General features: G+C 37.3%; 1 protein-coding gene across 1 annotated transcript; it reads left to right on the forward strand.

Moving 5' to 3' along the window:
- The first annotated feature begins 1,211 nt into the window (after positions 1 to 1,211).
- On the forward strand, positions 1,212 to 6,810 carry LOC102866017 (olfactory receptor 11H6-like). The gene is made up of 2 exons (XM_006883272.1): positions 1,212 to 1,395; positions 5,864 to 6,810. Exons 1-2 carry the CDS (start codon positions 1,212 to 1,214, stop codon positions 6,808 to 6,810), a joined length of 1,131 nt encoding a protein of 376 aa, XP_006883334.1.
- Positions 6,811 to 20,552: the final 13,742 nt, after the last annotated feature.

Genomic DNA, 20,552 nt, shown 5'->3' on the forward strand with positions numbered 1-20,552 from the left:
TTTTAGATCCTAATAATAATGAAGATAGTGTCAGGAGTTTTTCTCAAACTTCCTCTCGGAGCCAAAAATGCCACCAGGTGGGTTAGAAAGGTGTGGTGCATGCATTAGTTATCTATCACTGCTCCTCTGTTCTTCCATAAATTCATTGATTTTGTTGTTATTGTTCCTTTGTTCTATTTAGGGCCCCGCAGTTCTCTTCTTTAACAAACTCTGAAGGGTATTCAATGATAGAATTGTACCTAAGGCTCAAAGAGTATCTTAGAATGTCCATGGTACACAAACGTTTGGATATTTTTTTTGATGCATTTAAATTGTGGTGTTGGAGAAGGACATTGAATATATGTAGGATTGCCAAAAGAATAAATATGTCTTGGATGAAGTGCCTTTAAGATGTCCATTAGAAGCAATAATGGTGAAACTTGGTTTCAAAAAAATGGAACATGCTGTCAGTAGGTGCCATTCCTTAGGAAAAGGCATCATAAGTAGAGGGGGGAGGGGGGTGAGATACCCTCAATGAGATTAATTAATACAATGACTACAAAAATGTTACAGAGATTTCTGAGCACAAGGATAATAATGATGATGCAGGATAAAATAACGTTCCAAACTGTTGTTCAAAGGATGATTACAAGTTGTAGCCAACTTGATGGCACCTTACAGTAACAAAGCCCTTGCCAACACAATGTAGTCTGAATCTGGTAACCAGACCAATTGCCATATAGTCCTTTCAACTCACAGCAACCCATGTGTGTTAAGTATAGTTGTACTCTTTAAGGCTACCTTTCTGAAATATATCACCAGAATATCTTTTCAGATCACCTTTGAGTGGACTCGAACCACCAGTATTTCATTCAGTAACCAATTATATTAACTGTTCCACTCAGAGAATCTGGTAGTTTTTTTGTGTTTTATATTAGCACAATGTCTTTTCACTGATAGAAACTCCTTCTCTAAGAACTACTTAAGCAGCTCATTCTGGTTTGTTTGCTTTTTAAGTTGTTGGGAAGTAGGAACTGTTAAAGAATAGTCTAGTAGACACTCTTGTCCTTTAGATTTGTATAAAGGTTAAATATAAAATCATAAATATTTTTAAAAAGGGCTTCTTCAATTATGATCTTAAAAGCAAATGTTCTTCACTATCCAAATGACTTAAATCCAGCAAGTGATTGATGTTATCAGAAGGGTTTGCTTCTTAGAAATGTTCATACAGGATGGACAGTCCAGGATCTGTGTTTCCCTTCAACTATCCCTTTGTACTAACATTTAAAATGATAGGGGAAAATGAAAGAAATAAATACACTTTTCCATTTAAGCTACAAGTAGATATAATTGGATATACTTCTAATGGATGTACTTCTCTAAAACATGTGCTAGAGGTAGCAGAAACAGATACTGGTAAGCTGTGAAATTATTTGTAAAGTTTGTTTACTCAATAATTTTATTTTCTGAGTCTATATTCCATAGATAGTTGAAATTTCACTGTAGCACAAATCATATTGACAAAATATTGGACATCATGAAGTCAAATGACTAGCCAAGATTCATAATTTATGAGATCTGGCTCCAGGTTAGGGACCATGAGTTGAGATGATATTTCTGGTAATGGTACCAAAAGCTACCTTACCTATAATTAGGGTAAGTTAATTTATGTCTTGTGTTTCTGGCTATTGTCTTAAAATATACAGTGCTGGTTGCACAGGTATGCTGTATTCAAACTGCCCCCTCAACATCTTCTTATCTGACAATGGGCATGTTGTTGTTGTTGTTGTGTACTGTTAAGATGGAACCAAACTATAGCTGACCCTCCAGCTGATTTTTCAGATGCTGTAAATTGCACAGAGATTTAAGAAAATATTGTTAACAATTACTGCTTGCTTGGGTCCACACCAGTAGTAAGGAAATCAAAATACAAATTGCATTAAAGTGCTGAAGAGCAACAATGTCAGTCTATAGACTAAGGTCATGGTCTTCATAATTACTTGCTATTCATCAAAAAGCTGGACAATAACTAAAATGACAAAGGAATTGATGCCTTTGAGTTGTGGTGCTAGAGTAGAGTATTGAACATGGACTGCCAAGAGAACAACCAGTTCTATCTGAAATCAAGCTGCTCCTGGGAGGAAAGGATTTTAAGATTCAGTCTCCCATACTTTAGGCATGTTTCCAAGAGATACCAGTTCTTTGAAATGGACATCATGTTTGGGAGGGTGGAGGTACAGTGCAAGTGAGAAAGACTTAGATGAGATGAATTGACACAGTAACTGGGGTAATGAGGGTAGGTGTGTCAGAGGCAGTGAAATTTGCTCAGGACAGAGCAGAGTTCAGAACTATAATGCATAGGGTCACTATGAGTCAGAGGCAACTCGATGGCACATAACAACACAATTTGCATAGAAGGAGATTGCCTATCTTCCTCCAATGAAGCCGCTGGTGAATTTGAACTGCACACCTTTGGTATGGCAGCATAGCTCCTTACCTCTATAGAACACCAGAAATCCCTGTTAATGGGCATAATATCTATTAATGAACATAAAGCAAAGTATATGTTTTGCTGCTGTTGTTGTTCTGTGACATCATGTCAGACCAAATCATTGATGATCCTCTAGGTGGTTTTCAGAAGCAATAAATCACACAGGAAGGTTATTTCCCATCTTCCTAACACAGGGCAGCTGGTGGGTTGAAAATTAATGTCTTTGGATTGTCAGTACAACACATAGCACTAGACCACAAGGGAAAGATTATGATTATTCTCTAAGGGAACCAACATTCTTCCAAGTGGTATAGCACTGGTCTGTCCATTTGTTGTACAGAGGTAACTCATGGTTCCTGTAATGCTAAACACTGTGACACTGATGTGTCAAATGTGACAATGATCACCCATGGTGGACAGTGTTTGGTGGAGTTCCCAGATTAAAACAGGCTTATCAATAGGAGTGGTATCCACTTCCAAAATAGCTTGCCTCTGGAAACTCTATGAACTTAGAGAAACTAAGAAAGCTATACAAGTGTTCAGGTCTTTCTCCATGAGTTGTCTATGACTTGATGGCATTTAACAGCAACAAAAAAGAAACCAAGAAATCTGTTATGCTAACTTAGTGGGATAAAGAAAGAAAGCTTATTCTCTAACAACAGTAAGTCTAGCCCACTGTGTACTAGACTGGGGGGGGGAACATGTCCATTGTCTACAGGGAGTTTTTATACATTTTTGCATTTTATGATTCCTCTTTTATTGTCCCTTTTTCTACCTATTGTCTATGCATGCAATTTGGCACTCAACCATGGTTGTCCAATCAGTATTTAATCCTGGGGGAAAGGCACTTAGATATCCTCTTCTTCAAAACATAAGCTAGTGGATGCTTTTATGTAATCTAAACCTGTGGACAGGAGAGGCACCTAACTTGAAGGAACCTAGGTTGATGATGTTGTGTGCTGTTCTCCTAATCCCTATTCTGCTTATACTGCGAGTGGTGAAGACCTATGGATCATGACATTAAAAATACCTGGTCTATGCTTTCTCCAAATATCATTACTATGAACATGTAAATGTAATGACATTGATTCTACTTTATGCAAAATAGTCCATTAACATGTTACTTTCACTATATGTCTTTAAATAGCTTCTAACAGGGAAAAATATTATTTTCCAGATGCACATCCTATAGCTGGGTATGCTATGATATACACTACTCCAGGAAGCTTCATTCACACAGTCATATGAAGGTAGGTAGAAACATTGATTGTTTTTATAACATTTTATGAATATAATATGAGCATATTTATGTTCATTATTGTATCCAAAAACCTATGACAATGTTAGTAACATAACAATGAAAGTGTATTTCTTAAATAAAAGTGTATTTCTTAAAAGTGTAATTTAAACTCATCATACCACTTTTAAATTATTATTATTATTATTACAAGCCCACCAGCTTGATTTTCCAACCAAAAATCACAACATATTATCTTGCAAGTACTAAGTATAGTTGTGGGAAGTATGTTTGAAATTACAGTTCACCTAGACATTTTGGTGCATATGAGCATCATAATTATACTGCAGGGAACCTAATCTCTTGAATAAAATTTAAATTTTCATAAATATCGTATTTGGTAAGACAGGTTTTTTTGTAATTCTAGAGTATTAATGTTACACATATATTTAAAGCACCTTGACAGTGAACATTTATCCTTTGTGTTTATTCGAAGTTCGATGAAGTACTAAGAAGTCCTCCTCTTGCTCTCCTCAGATGACGTAGAATGGAATTTGGTGGGTATCTTGACAGTGACCTGGATAAATAATTTTATTTCATTTTGATGATTTATTAATAGTAATATAATCATTATGAATAATAATTTGTTTATTGTAATAAACTACATTAAGAATCATAAATAATATTCTATTATAAAATAATCTTTCCAAAAAGTCAGTATATTTTTAAACTGTAAATAATCAATTGATTTATTGAGACAAACCTAAACTTTAACTACCAAATTAAGGGCATAGAAATCAAACTGGATCAATAGGATCAAGCAAGTTGTTAGTATCATAATAACTGGCCTTATAATTTTGTCTCAACTCACATTTTAAGGAGATTCCTCTACTCAATATTTAATTGTGATAAAAGCAAGATGATGTTTATTCATAAACTGATATGTGTGTAGGGTTTAATTACTGGCAGAAAAGTGAAGGCTCATGATTGTAGAAACTACAGAAATTAATTCACACAGAAGCAAAACATTAAGTTGCTTCAGGTGCCCTGCCATGGCTTGTTACTGTTTTTTAGTACAGGTTCAAGTAATGACTTCTAGGGACCATCACTACTGTCTTCAGTAATTTAACACCCTTTCACCCTTTAACCATCACCTCTTCACCAAATATACTCCATGGAGTAGAAATTAGACTTATTTTGAGTAGCTACAAAGAGGAATACTGAGATGAGTGTGTACGTATTATAAGGGAGGAAAGCAACATAAGGAAGTGCTTTGAGAGAATCAGGGCACAGCTGCCACCTGGAATTTGTAGAGTAGACTGGACTGGTGGTCTGTATACTGTTACAGGATCCAGCAGAGTTTTCTTCAGTTGGACATAGGATTTCTGTGAGCTGATTCCATGACATCTTACATCAGCAACAACAAAGGATTTTAAAGTAGGTCATTGGGGGTGGCAAAGGCAAGGGAACGCAAGATTGCCACCTCGCTCCATTGTCATTTATTATTGGAATTCTCCATATGAAATTCTCGCTAACAAGATAAATTAACTATTTTAGATTTGTATACAACTTTGCTTCAAAGTCAAAGGGCGAGTCCAAGTTCTTGAGGGTAGGATTCATACTAGAATACTTGAATGTAGAATATCCAAGAGCCATTGATTCTACCAATAGAGCCGAACATGAGACTTTTGATATGAAGTGGTGTTTATTTACAACTAATCCCAAAATGTGCTGATATAGATAGGAATTATTGGTTTTACACTTTCAAGTAAACTCCTTAAGATTCTCTGAGATTAAAGTTCCTTTTTAAAAAAAAAAGTGGTAAGATGAAGGCGATGAACAATAAGGGGTTGGTTAGATATTGTCATTGATTACATAAATTAAGTAATAATTATTAAATGTTTAATGTTGTTAAATTGTTAAAACAAAATGTATGTGAACTATGGAATGAGAAATCAGTGTGAATTGTAAATTTTCAAACCAATTTGAATAATAAAAATAGATAGAAGACAAAGAAGCACAATATCTCCACATTCAAGGAATCACAGAGTCAAATAAGATATTCTATGTGAATAATACTTAGTTCATCTTCAAGCGATTATTAACTTTGTTCATTACTACAAGTCATTACTTGGTCTGCTATGTTTCTTGAACAGCTTTGAAACACAAGAATAGAACAACGAAGCTTGTGACTGAGTTTATTCTGCTGGGTTTCCCTGGTCAAAGAAAAACCCAGAACATCTTGTTCTCATTAATCCTAATGGTCTATCTCCTGACCCTGCTGGGCAATGGTGCTATTGTCTGTGCTGTGAAATGGGACAGGAGGCTCCACACACCCATGTACATCCTCTTGGGAAACTTCGCCTTCCTGGAGATCTGGTACGTTTCCTCCACTATCCCAAACATGCTGGCCAACATCCTCTCTGACACCAAGACCATCTCTTTCTCTGGCTGCTTCCTCCAATTCTACTTCTTTTTTTCACTGGGTACAACTGAGTGTTTCTTCTTATCAGTCATGGCCTATGATCGGTACCTGGCCATCTGCCGCCCCCTGCACTACCCTACTGTCATGACTGGAAAGTTCTGTGCGATCTTAGTCTGTCTCTGCTGGGTGGGTGGGTTCCTGTGGTATCCAATTCCAATTATCCTTTTGTCCCAACTTCCCTTCTGTGAACCCAGTATCATTGACCACATCGTGTGTGACCCAGGACCACTGTTTGCACTAGTCTGTGTCCCAGCACCTTCTATTGAGCTTACCTGTTACACCTTCAGCTCAACTGTTATCTTTGGGCCTTTCTTCTCTATTTTGGGATCTTACACTTTGGTCCTCAGGGCTGTTCTTCGTGTTCCTTCTGGAACTGGGAGAACTAAGGCTTTCTCCACATGTGGCTCCCATCTAACGGTTGTGTCTCTATTCTATGGAACCCTTATGGTTGTGTATGTGAGCCCAACATCAGGGAACTCAGCAGAGATGCAAAAGGTTGTCACTTTAGTGTACTCCGCAGTAACTCCACTATTAAATCCTCTCATCTATAGTCTTAGAAACAAGGACATGAAAGATGCCCTGAAGAAAGTCCTGAGATTGAGAACAAGACAAAACTAAGACATCTTTGAGAGAAACACTGAATTGTCACACTGGCCCAACATAAAATGGTATCAGTAAATCATGTCCTGCTTCACACTTAATAAGCGAAAGAAAACTCTCTTTCACTGGGAGCCCTAGTGGTCCAACATATAGGGAGTGTGCTGTAAAACTAAAGGCCACATCTCTGGAGAGTCAATCTGCCAATACCTAGAAGAGGTTCTACTCCCCTCTCTCTGGGAGAAAGATGGTCTATCTCTTTTCATATGTTTTACAGTCTTAGAAATCTATCTAAATTTCAGATATAAATTTATTCTAATTTTATGGTAATAGAAAAATATGATTCATTAACAATTTAAGTTTGGTTCCTTGATGACATATTCAAAATGTTTTGTATATGTATAATTCACTGAATAATTATATGGCATTGTTGGTAAGAAGCTGGTGGTAAAAAGCTACACTAGAATCCCCAAAGGCCCAGTGTTTAAATCCACCAGCTAATCTACAGAAGAAGCAAGGCAATCTCCTGCTGTGTGATTTGCTGCCTCAGAAAACCCACCAGAGTGGCAGCCATGGGTTGGTTCCAACATGACCGTACACAGCAATAACAACAGCAAGTTATATATTTTTTTTCTGTGATGTGTTTTTGTTTAATCTTGGTAGAAGAAATCAACTATGTATGTTTTTGAAGTATTTCAAGAGAGAGAAGAAAATCTAAAGTCAGAAAATAAATGTTCTTAAAGGCAATGGGTCAAGGGACCACCAACACCTAATTGGAATCTTCCATTGTTTGAAGTTGTCTATTACACCCAAACCAGAATGTTTTATATCTCTACTACATGAATAAATTAAATATAATTCTTCACCTACTATGTCTATTCAGAGTGATCTACTGAAACTTTTAGCCTGTTGATCCACTCTATAACTCTGAAGTTTATAATTATCAACTGTATTTCTCTTAAACATATTTATCTTCAAACTAATATTTTAACTATAGTGCTTCCTCTGATCATCAATATTTATCCCCAACTATCTATTGAAATAAGTCTTAATAAACCTTTTCCTTTTATGAAATAATACCTGATGCCTCTTTTAACTTTGCTTTATAAATTACTTGTTTTATTTGGAATTTGATCATTTAATTGTGTGCAGTTTTACAAGGATGTTTAACTTAGCTATTTTTTTATGAGAAAGGCTAAACTTACATATCTTCTCCTCCTTGATACCTGAATTAGGGCAATGTGCACAATAGACACAAATGAAATTCATAAATTAGTAAATACCTAAGCTACTGATGCACCATCAAGACTAGAAAATGTCTATCTGAATGCCTATATAGGCTTTCTAGTTCTGTAAGATATTCATATAGTCTGATGTTGCTATTATTGTTGTTGTTGTTGTTATGTGCTATTGAGTTCACTACTCATAACAACCCCATGGATATTTGCTCTGAACCCTTCTGTATCCTGTGTCACCTTCATTAACTCCAACACATGTGAGCCCACTATGACAGTCACTGTGTCAATCCATATTGTTGACCTTTCTTATGCTGACCCTCCATCTTTCCAAGCATACTGTCCTTCTCCGATAACTGATCCCTCTTTACAACATATGCAAAATATGTGAGACAAAATTTCGCTACCTGTACCTCCAAGAAGCATCCCGGAATCACCTTCTCCAAGACAGTTTGTTCTCATGGAAGTTCATGGACTATACAGTACTCTTTTCCAGCACCACAACTCAAAGTCATTTGTTCTTTTCCTGGTATCCTTCATTACTATCCAACTGTCAGATACACTGCAAATAATTGATAAGACTATGGCTTTGGTCAGGCACACTTTAGTCCTTAAACTGACATCATTGCTCTTATTTCTTAGGTATCTCTTGATAGTAGATTTTTACCATTGAAACATGTTTTTTTAATTTTTTTTACTGTTGGTAAACCATTGGTTCTTGATCACATGCTACTTTCTGAAATAGATCAATGTCAGCCAATTCTTTTTTGGCACAGTGACTCTATAGATTACAAATACAATTTTCAATCTCTCCTGACATTGGTCTTCTCTTCCTTTTTCATCTTTAAAATGACCTTTTGCTTTCTTTGCAAATGTCATCTCACAGCTTATCCGGTCTTTGACCATTAGTGTTGAATACTTTAAACCTATTCTTGAAGTGGTTTTTAAATTCAGGTGGGAAATATTCAAATCCTATTTTTGTTTTTGTGGATTTATTTCTATTTAGCTTCAGTTTGAACTTGCACACGTGTAGTTGACGGTCTGTCCCACAGTCAGCACCTGGCCTGCTTTCCATAGCTGATACTGAGCTTTGTTAATGATTCTTTCCACAGATGTAGTCAATCGGATTCCTGTGTAGTTCAGTAGGTGAGGTGGTCCATGTGCATAGTGGTCTGTTTGTGTATAGTTCTATATAAATAATGATTTTATCTTCACATATATTTTTTTTTCCTTGTTGGGTACCAATGAGTCGCATCAGACTGGCACAAGAGATTATCCCTTCTTCCTTCTCCAGCAAAGCATCTGGTGGATTCAAACCATGTGTTTTAGGGATTGCAGTGCAGCTTTTTGCCACTAGGCCACCAGAGCTCCCTTCATCTTCAATATACATAATAGAATCCTAACTGCATTGAGATTTCTATTCTTCTCAATATGAATATATTTTATGATCCACAGAGTCAAATGCATTTGTAGTCAATAAAGCACAAATTTACTTTCTTCTGGTAGTCTTTGCTTTCAGCCAGTATCCATCTGACATCAGCAATGATATCCCAGGTGCCACAGTCTCTTCTAAATTCTACTAAAACTTTCGGCAATTTCCTATCTACATACTGTTCTGCCCAGTTTTTAATGATCTTCAGCAATATTTTCCTTGAATGTGATATTGATGATATTGTTCAATAATTTCCACATGTTCTTGGATCACTTTTTTTTTTTGAATGGGAAAAAATATAGACCTCTTCCAGACAGTTGACTAGACACCTTTCTTCCAAACTTCCTGGCATAGACTGGTGAATGTAGTGCATCCAGGGCTGCATGTGTTAGTTGAAACACGTCAATCAGTATTCCATAAATTCCTGGGCTCATATTTTTTGCCAATGCTTTCAGTGCAGCTTCAAATTATTCCTTTGTTATCATTGACTATTGTTTGCATGGCTCTTCCTGAAATTTGTCAATGTCAGTCAAATTCTTTTTGGTACAGTAACTCTGTGTGTTCCCTTCATGTTCTTTTGATGCTTCCTGGATCATTCAACATACTGCCTATAACATCCTTCAATACTGAGCCTCAAGATTTAAATTTGTGTTTCCATTCTCTCAGCTTGAGAAATGTAGAGTGGGTTCTTCCCTTTTTATTCTCCTATTTCAGCCCTCTGCATATTCTGTTATAATATTTCACTGTCTTCTAGAGCTGCCCTAAGAAATCTCCTATTCCGCTCTTTTACTTGCACATATTTCCTTTTTGTTTTGGCTTCTCAGTGTTCTAGTGCAATTTTTAGAGTCTCTTCTGACATTCATTTTGATTTTTTTTCCCATTTTTCCTTTGTCTTTGTAATGACCTTTTGCTCTCTTCATAGATTCTATCAGTGATGTCATCCCACAGCTCATTTGGTCTCCAATCATTGGTGTTCAATGTTTCAAACATATTCTTAAATGATTTTTAAATTCAGATGGGATAGACTCAAGACCATGTTTTAATTTTCTTTTTTAATGGACTTCCACAATGGGCTCAAGTCTATGAGAAATTGTGTGGATGGCACAGGATAGGATAGGGTTTAGATCTATTGTTCATAGGGTTGCTATGGGTTGTACTTGACTCAACAGCACCTAACAGCAATAACTATATTGGGATATGGTCACATGACCTTATATTTCTCAGCAGAGTGTATCACTGGGTTCCACTAGTCACAATCTCTATTTTTCCTTAATTGTTTTATGTAAACACACTTTGTATGGTAAAGAATGCAAGGATAAAATCCATATTTTCTATATTTAAAAGTCTCCTACTATTATTAAAATAGTCTCCTACTATTATTACTAATAGGCTCATGCTTGTTATTTAAAAAAGTGATGAAATAGAATGTGGAAATTATCACACTATAACAGCAGAAGCAAGTAAAATCTTGCTGAAGTTTATTTTTAAGTGGCTGAACAGTACATCAACACTGAACTGCTAAAAATTCAAACTGGATTAAGAACCATGGCACGAGGGATATCATTATTGACATCTATGGCTGTTGCCTGAGAGAAAAAAAAAAAAAAAAAAAACCACTGTCACTATGTAGAAATCTAACACTCTGAATAATTATTCCTCATAGTTATGTTTACTGCTTAAGAAACTACCATCTGACAGGCAATGAAGCCAATTTGAGTAGTTTAGGCAAAAGCATTTCCTTAAATATGAAAAAACAAACAGCAACTTATTGCCATCAACTCCCCACAGCTAACTATCCAGAAAATTTTGAGAGTCTGAAAATCTCGTAGGACAATAATCTCCATCTTTTTTCCCACAGAGAAGCAGATGTATTTGATTCACCTCCTTTGTGAGTAGCAGGCCAACTCCTCATCCAATAGGGCACCAGGTTCCCTCTTAAGCATAAAGGTGAGATATAAATTCACAATGGAGTTAAGGTTTTCTTTTTAAAAAAAAAATTCCTGTTGGAAAATTAATGTGAATAGCATGTAAAAGCATTACCACAAAAATAGGAAATTCTATCTTTTGTTCTATATATCCTGAATAAATAAATAATGATAAAGAAAAGAGAGAAGGAGCACATAGCAAAATTGTAACACTTTGCTACATTTTCTTTATCCAGCATCTCTACCTCACCCTATTTTTGTTTCCTTATGCTCTCCTCCAGCTACATTGCTTCTTCTGGCTCCTTCTCTATTACAAATTAAGAAAGAACTTTCTTTTTTTGTAAGTTTTTCTACAAGTCTTTTGTAGCAATGTGTTGACTCTCTTAGGTATTTATATTTTAAAATTCTTCTTTCTAATTGTCAAATTTAAAAAAAAAAAACCAACAACACACAACCGAACTCTTGTCCCACTTTGGCAGCACATATAATAAAATCGGAACGATACAGAGAAGATACGCATGGACCCTGTGCAAGGATGACATGCAAATTTGTGAAGTGTTCCATATTTTTCTGAGAAAGAGGGGATAAATAATGTCTACTGCATTGGAACAGATGAGGAAGAGAACCTAAAAGGGATATATGATTAGGTATTATTGTCATGACAGAAGTCCAGAATGAAGGCTGCACAGTGGAGTGGACTTGGGGGGAGAAATTGCATAACAATGAAAGAATTTTTCTTTTACTTTTCGAAGAGAAGGGTGTACTGGGGGGAGGAGGTGGGCAGGGAAAAAAGTGCAACAATGAATGAATGGAAATCCAAAGTCTCTGTAAACTTTAATTAAAATTCAATTTAAAAAGGAAAAATTATCTGTTTAATTAACAGATTTATTAATTAACTAACAGATGTTTAATTAATAAATATAATTCATTATATCCTTTTAAAAAACTCTTTTTAAAAAAAAAAAGGTTATTTCTTCTCAGTAAAGCAGTTTGTGTCTTTCCTTGCTCTTGAGAATAAATTGAGAGGTGCTGGGAAATAAAGTTAAGGATATTAGTAGCTCCAGAAGAATAAAAACACTTCAATTCCAGGAAAGGAAATTTTAATTTAGAAATGTTTCTATAGCTGTCCAAATACAGAAAATAGAAAGTTAGATACACAAAGTGAGGCACTTGAACCACATTTAATTAAAATTATTATATTAAAATTTAAAAAGTATTTCTATCTCTATTATCTCATTTCATCCCCTATCCCATATGAACCCTACGGAGCACACAGGAAATGTAAATTTTGTATTTGAAAAAAAACTGGACGTTATCATTCGGTAATAACATATCAGATAAGGGACTTATATCCAGAATTTATGAAATACTTGAGCACCACACCAAGATAAAGGTAAATAATCCAATAGAAAAATGGGCACAGGATATGAACAGGCACTTCACCAAAGAAGACATTCAGATGGCTAACAAACACATGAAGAAATGCTCAAAATCCCTAGCCCTAAGAGAGATGCAAATTAAAACAACTATGAGATATCATCTCACCCCAGTCAAAATAGCAAAATTTAACAGAACAGCAAGCAACAAATGCTGGCGAGGTTGTGGAGAAACTGGAACCCTGATTCACTGTTGGTGGGAGTGTAAAATGGTGCAACCCCTGTGGGAAGCAGTATGGCGCTTTCTCAAAAAGTTGCAAATAGAGATACCATTTGACCCAGCAATTCCACTACTGGGAATATACCCTGAAGAGACCATAGCTGACATCCAAGCAGATATATGCACACCCATGTTTATTGCAGCTTTGTTCACAATAGCAAGGAGTTGGAAACAACCTAAGTGCCCATCAACAAACGAATGGCTAGAGAAGCTGTGGTATATTCGCACAATGGAATACTATGCTGCATTGAAAAACAAGGAACTCATCCAATATTATTCAAAATGGTTGACTCTGGAGAACATTATGCTGAGTGAAATATCCCGGTCACAAAAGGACAAATATTGCATGATGCCACTGTTGTAGAATGGAACTAACCTCGGGGTTGGGGAGAGACTGAGTAAGATGTGTTCAATAATGTATACTACACTGAAACAGAGGAGGGAGAAAACTGTTTAAAAGAGATATGTGACTAGGTATTTCTGTCATCACAGGAGTCTAGAGCGAGGGCTACATGGTGGAGCGGACCTGGGGGAGGGTTTGTAAAACAATGAAAGAATCTTTTCTTTTACTTTTCCATAATTTTTGACTCATGTACTTATAACTTGTTAGTTAAATTTGTGTCTTCTAGGTTGCAACACCCCCATGATACATCTTCAAGGATATGAACATGTACAGCTAAGCACAATTAATAACAGTGCATCTAAATTCCAAAATAAATCTCCATAATAGTCTATGTGTTTCCTACTGCCAAAGGGGCCCTTTAGAGTAGTGAGAGAAGATCTTCACCCTGAAACCCACAGCGTCCCTTTTCAGCAGGAAGTAGCTAAGAGAATACGCCATCCCCTTTCCCTTATGAATCAGGGTGAAGTCTCTCTCAGGGAGGAGTGATAGGGAATGGCAAAGGACACACCGACAAAGGAGATTAAATAGAACTGGTTTTGACAAGCACTGTGGCAATTGGACAATTAAAACAGACATTCGGAGGGCGGGGGAAGAAGAACAAACTGGGGGAAGAGGGTAGAGGGAATGGTACAGCAATGAAGGAATGAAAACCCCAAATCCCTGTAAATGTTCATTAATACTAATAAAATTTAATAAAAAAGAAAAAAACTGGACGTTATCAAGTTGATCAGTACACAGATTCTTTGTTTGTTTCGCTGTTTTTATTATTAAATTTTATTAATTTTAATGAACATTTACAGAGATTTGGGGTTTTCATTCATTCATTGTTGCACTATTTTCTCTACCCTCCTCCCCAGTTCATTCTTCTTTTTTTCCCCCCAATACGCAGATTCTAATCCAAATTTTCTACATCCCAATTTTCATGTCGTTGGCAGTCTAATGGTAGGAAGCTCTACTGCAATCCTAAAGGTAAGTGGTTCAAATCCACCAGCTGCTCCAGGGGAACAGGATGACCAGTCTCCTGTGATATTTTACTGCCTCTGAAAACATGCTAGAGGGTCAGTTTGGGGTCCACTCTGACTAGACAGCATGCAAGAAAAAGTCATCTCCTCTTTAGGTTCAAACTTGTTCTTTTTAGCCCACGTCACTCACACTCATGAAATATTTGAATAATTTTTTTCTCCACCCTTTCTCTGCCTATCCTAGCTAAGACTCTTTCAAAAGTTCTTCCAGTTGCTTAAATACAACCTTGTTTGCAGATACTTCGATTTAAGTATTACTTTCAATATCACTTACAGCTCAGCTTGAAGTGTATATTATCCCTTCAAATATCATTCTCAACCCTCATTCCAAATCATATTAAATTGACTCCTGATCGTACTGACTCCATTATTCTAACTTCTGCCACAATCGTAGTCAAACATATGTGCACCACCCACAAACACCTGGAAAATGTGTTAACACAGATAACTGGATCCACTTCCAGAGTTTCTGATTCAGAAGCTCTGGATTGCAGTGGTGGTTGTTGTTAGCTGTCAATGAGTACAACCCTAGTGACCCTATAAACAACAGATCTGAACTCTGTCCTGTCCTGTATTGTTCTCACACTTCCTGATACATTAGAGCCCACTGTAGCAGTCACAGTGTCAATCCACCTAGTTGAGGTCATAGTGACGTGCTTGAAGTATGTTAGGCGAAGCCTCATCATCCTTGTCTCCAAAGAGCACTCCAGCTGCACCCTCTCTGAGACATATTTGTTCTTTTGGCAGTCCACAGGATGTTCAGTGCTCTTCTCCAACATCACAGCTCAAAGGCATCAATTCTTTTTCCATCATCCTTATTCATTGTCCAGCTCTCAGATGCATAGCAAGTATTCAGAAAGACCATGACCTGAATCAGACTCACCTTAGTCCTCAAACTGACATCATTACTCCTCAATAATTTGGAAAGGTCCCTAATTGCAGATTTTCCCAGTGCAATGTGTCTCCTTATAAGACTGCTGGTATCAAGGGTATAAACTGTAGATACAAGCAAGATGAAGTTATTGACAGTTTCGATCTCTTCTCCATTCACCATGATTTTGCCTATTTGTCCAGTGGTAAGAATCTTTGTTTCCTTGACATTGAAATGCAGTTCATACTGAAGACTGTATCCTTGATCTTCTGCAACAAGTGCTTCAAGTTCTGCTCACTTTCAGCAAGCAAGGTTGTGTCATCTACATAACACAGATTATTGATGAGTCTGCCTCTGATCCTGATGCCACCCACATTCCTTTTTATGGAATCAAGCTTCTCAGTTTGCTCAACACTGAGATTAAAAAGGCATGGAGAAAGAACACAACCCTAACACACTCCCTAATCATAGGACCAATGATTTTGTAAATTACTGCCTAACTTGGGAGGGACTGGAGAGCCTTACACTTAGTGAATTAACTCAGTCGCATTAGGACAATACTGTATAAGACCATTATTATAGGGCAATACCCTGCATGAAAAATGGTGTATACAAACTTTGTAAATAAACCAGTATAAAACAATTTTTCTAAGAAAAGAATGTGTATGAATGATTATAATAAACACAATATAAATGAATGAAGCACAATATATGTGAATGCATAAGAACCAATAAAAATGAAAAAGTGAAAAGGAGATTCTTTAAGTTATATTAAATATAATAAAATTAAATTTTTTGTGGGCAATAATTTTTTTAATTTATATGTTTATTGGTTATACACTAAGAATAAAGTAAGTCTCTTTACAAGAAATCAAGAACATATTCACACATACTCTCTACTTCTGTACTTTTGCCTCTCTTCACCTTCTCTTCCATTCCCCAGGTAGATCCTGTCCTTAGAGGATACTATCATAAACAAAAAGGAACATTTGTCTGGTCTCTCTAAATATTTGTCCTTCCTTCTGTGTTATCCTTAGAGGAAATAATCCCAAGTACAGATCGGAGTGTTGCCTCCCAAAGAGCATACTAGGATAGTTGGGACCTATTCAGCAGAGATTAGTAAATTCTTAACTATCAGTGACCTGAAAAATAAACTCCATTTTGCTCAAAGTACTAACAATTCTTTTCATTGTAAGGAAGCAAGTCTCTAGAGCCACAGATAATGTACTCCATGCATGACTAAGTTTTTAGATCATGTTAATAAGGAAGAGAGTCTTGTAGCTGAAATTTCTCACACAACTTCCTCTTGGAGCCAGAAATGTCACCAGGTATGTCAGGAAGATATGGTGCATGCATCAGTTATCTGTCTCTGATTCTGTGCAGCATTATAGGCAGAGTCTAAGAGCATGCTGGCTCTTCCGTAAAGACATTGATTCTTTGTTCCTCTGGTCTATTTAAGACCCAAAAGTTTTATTTTCTCAACAAACTCCAAGTATTCAGAGTGATAATTGTATTTAAGGCTTACAGGGTATCACAAGAATACTCATGGTACTCAATTGTTTGAGTATTTTATTATATCTTTGAAATGTGGTGTTTGTGACAAGTATTAAGTAATTGTCTAAATATGTCTTGGAGAAAGTATAAGCAAGGTGCTCTTTAGAGACAACAATGGTAAAGCTGTCTTATAAACTTTGGTTATGTCATCAGGCCGTACCAGTCTTTAGAAAAATACATCATGCTGGGAAGAGTAGAGGGTCAGGAAAAAGAAGACCCTTGATGAGATGAATTTACAGTGACTATAACAATGGTCTTTGACCGTGGAGGAGATTGTGATGATGATGCAGGATAGTGCCAGGTTCCGATCTGTTGTTCATAGGATTGTTGAGTTGTAGTCAACTCAATGGCCCGGTACTATAACAAACCTCTTACCAATACAGTGTAGTCTGAATCTGGTAACCAGACCAATTGTCATACAAATCCATTCAACTCATGGTGACAAATGTGTGTCAAGGTCTACCTTTCAGGAAAATAGATCATCAGAATATTTTTTCCAGGGTATCTTTGGGTGGACTTGAATCTCTAGTTCTTCTATTGGTAGCCAAGTGCATTAGCTGCTTATACCACGAAGGGAATCTGGTGGTGCTTTGTTTTTAATATTGGTACAATGCCATTTACATTGATGGAGTAACCGTCACCAAGAGCAATAAAAGCATCTTATTCTCTTTACTTTTCAAGTTGTCAGCAAGTGGAAATTGTTAAGGAATATCCCAGTAGGTGTTCTTGTCCTTTAGATTTATGTAAAGTTAAACAGAAATCTGTACAAATTTCATTCCTTCCTTTATAATCTTGAAAGTAAATGTTCTTCACTATTCCTATGGCTTGAATTTTACAAGTGATTGATGTTATCTAGGATAATCTGATTTCTAGAGCGGTCCATACAGGATGGATTGCCCAGGCTCTTTGTTTCTTTTCTCTGCACCTGCTCATTTGTGTTAACATTCAAGGTAACTTGGATAATGAAAGAAGCAAATTTAATTTTCCATCTAAGCTACTAATGCACAGGCTTGGAGCAAGAGGCAGTAAAAATAGTAAGATTTTATATTATTTGTAAAGCTCATTTCCCAGCCTATCCATTTTTTCTGACCCTGTATTCCACAGCTAGCTGAAATTTCTCTATAACACAAACTATGTTGACAAAATCTCAGACATCATGAAGACAAATGATCAATTGGAAGTTAAGACTGACGAGGTATGGTTCTCAAACAGAGACCATGAGTAGGATGTTTCTGTTCTTGGTACCAAGAAACTATCTGACCTATGAGTAAGGTAAATTAATCCATGCCTCAAGTTTCCATTTATTGTCTCTAAATGTCCAATGCTGGCTGCACAGGTGTGTGTTGCATTATAATTGCCCCCTCATCAACTCCCTATGTGCTAATGGACATTGTTCTTGTTTGTTGTTGTGTACCATCCAGTCAGAACCTACCCATATCTGACCCTCTGGAGGGTTTTTCAGAGGCAGTTATTCACATGGGAGGAGACTGCCCATCTTTCTCCAGTGGACCAGCTGGTGGATTCAAATGCTATGCCTTCAGGATTGCAGCCCAGCTTCTTACCACTAAGCCACCTACCAGCTACTAATATATAAAGTTTGTGCTTTGTTGTTATTGTTTTTCTGTATGATTGAACTTGAACCAACCCGTAGCTGACCCCCAGAAAGTTTTCAGAGCAGTAATTGAACAGAAAGAGATTGATCATCTTTCTACCACAGACCAACTGGCAGATTCAAACCAAATGTCTTTCAATTCACGGTGCATCTCCTTACCACTAGGCCACTAGGAAAAAATTTTGTCCTTTGAATAAACTGGGATTTATAATATCATTGATAATAATGGGACAAAGGAGGAAGGACTGTACTAAGACACTGGTAATTCTCACTACCTCTGGAGGACAAAAAAATATATCAACTATTAAAGGCGCATTGCCATGGGAAAGTCTGCTGTTAGGGAACTCTCCAAAGTACTGAAGAGCAATGGTGTCTCTCTAGAGACTAAGGTCTGATACAGGCAATGGTCTTTGCTATCACTTGTTATGCATCAGAGAGTTGAACAATGACTAGGGAGGATAAAAGGAGAATTGATGCCTTTGAGCTGTGGTGCTGAAGAAGAGTATTGAGGGTACCATGGACTGCTAGGAAAACCAACAGATTCATCCTGGAAAGGGTTAAACAGGGCTGCTCCCTGGAGGCAAGGATTCTGAGGCTTCATCTAACATGCTTTGGACGTGTTGTAAGGAGGGACCAGTTCTTGGAGAAGGACATCATACTTGGGAGGGTGGAGGGACAGTGCAGGAGGGGAAGGCCCTCTATGAGGTGGATTGATTCAGTGACTGGGGTAATCAGGATGGGAAAGTCAGAGACAGTGTGATTGGCACAGGACAGAGCAGAGTTTATGTCTGTTGTGCATAGGGTTGCTATGAGTCACAAGCAACTCGACAGCCCATAACAGCAACAACAACATTTACAAGAAGTTTTTCATGTTTTTATCCTCTTTTGCCTTTATGACCCCTTTTATTGTTCCTTTTTCTACTTATTCTCTGTAGATTGTATTTAACACATAAATATGGATGTCCAATTAGTATTTAATATTTGAGAAGGGGAATTTAGATTCTCTGTGTGCATCATAACGAACTATGACTGACTCTGAGAAGAATGGAAATCTAAGAACACTTGATCGTTCTAATGCGAAACCTATACTTGGACCAGGAGGCTTTTGTCAGGACAGAGCAAGGTTCAAAATTGGGAAGGGCGTATGCCAGGGATGTGTCCTATCTCCATACCTTTTCAACCTGTATGCAGAACAGATTATCCGGGAGTCTGGGCTCTACGAGGAGAAATGTGGGGTCAAGATGAGTGGAAGATCTATCAACAATCTGCATTATGCAGATGACACAACCTGTTTGCTGAAACTGAGGAGGACCTGAAGCACCTGCTGCTGAGGGTCAAGGACTGCAGCCTTCAATATGGATTGAGGCTCAATGTCAAGAAGACAAAGATTCTCACACTGGACCAATTGGCAGCATCAGGACGGATGGTGAAGAGATTGAGATTGTTCACAGTTTTAGTTTGCTTGGCTCCACAGTCAACATTCTTGGCACCAGTAGCCAGGAAATTAAGACGTATTGCCACGGGAAAGTCTGCTGTTAGGGACCTCTCCAAAGTACTGAAGAGCAATGGTGTCTCTCTGGAGACTAAGGTGCATCTGATAAAGGCCATGGTCTTTGCTATCACTTGTTATGCATCAGAGAGTTGGACAATGACCAAGGAGGATAGAAGGAGAATTGATGCCTTTGAGCTGTGGTGCTGGAGATGAGTATTGAGAGTACCATGGACTGCTAGGAAAACAAATAGATTCATCCTGGAAAGGGTTAAACCAGGTGGCTCCTTAGAGGCAAAGATTCTGAGGCTCCGTCTAACATACTTTGGATATCTTGTAAGGAGAGACCAGTCCTTGGAGAAGGACATCATGCTTGGGAAGGTGGAGGGACAGCACAGGAGGGGAAGGCCCTCTATGAGGTGGATTGATTCAGAGACTGGGATAATCGGGATGGGAGTGTCAGAGACAGTGTGATTGGCACAGGACAGAGCAGAGTTTAGGGCTGTTGTACATAGGGTCGCTATGAGTCACAAGTGACTTGACGGCACATAACAACAACAACTT

The sequence above is a fragment of the Elephantulus edwardii genome, unplaced genomic scaffold (genome assembly GCF_000299155.1).
Source record: "Elephantulus edwardii isolate Elephantulus edwardi_28Jun2011 unplaced genomic scaffold, EleEdw1.0 scaffold00026, whole genome shotgun sequence".
Lineage (NCBI taxonomy): Eukaryota > Metazoa > Chordata > Mammalia > Macroscelidea > Macroscelididae > Elephantulus > Elephantulus edwardii.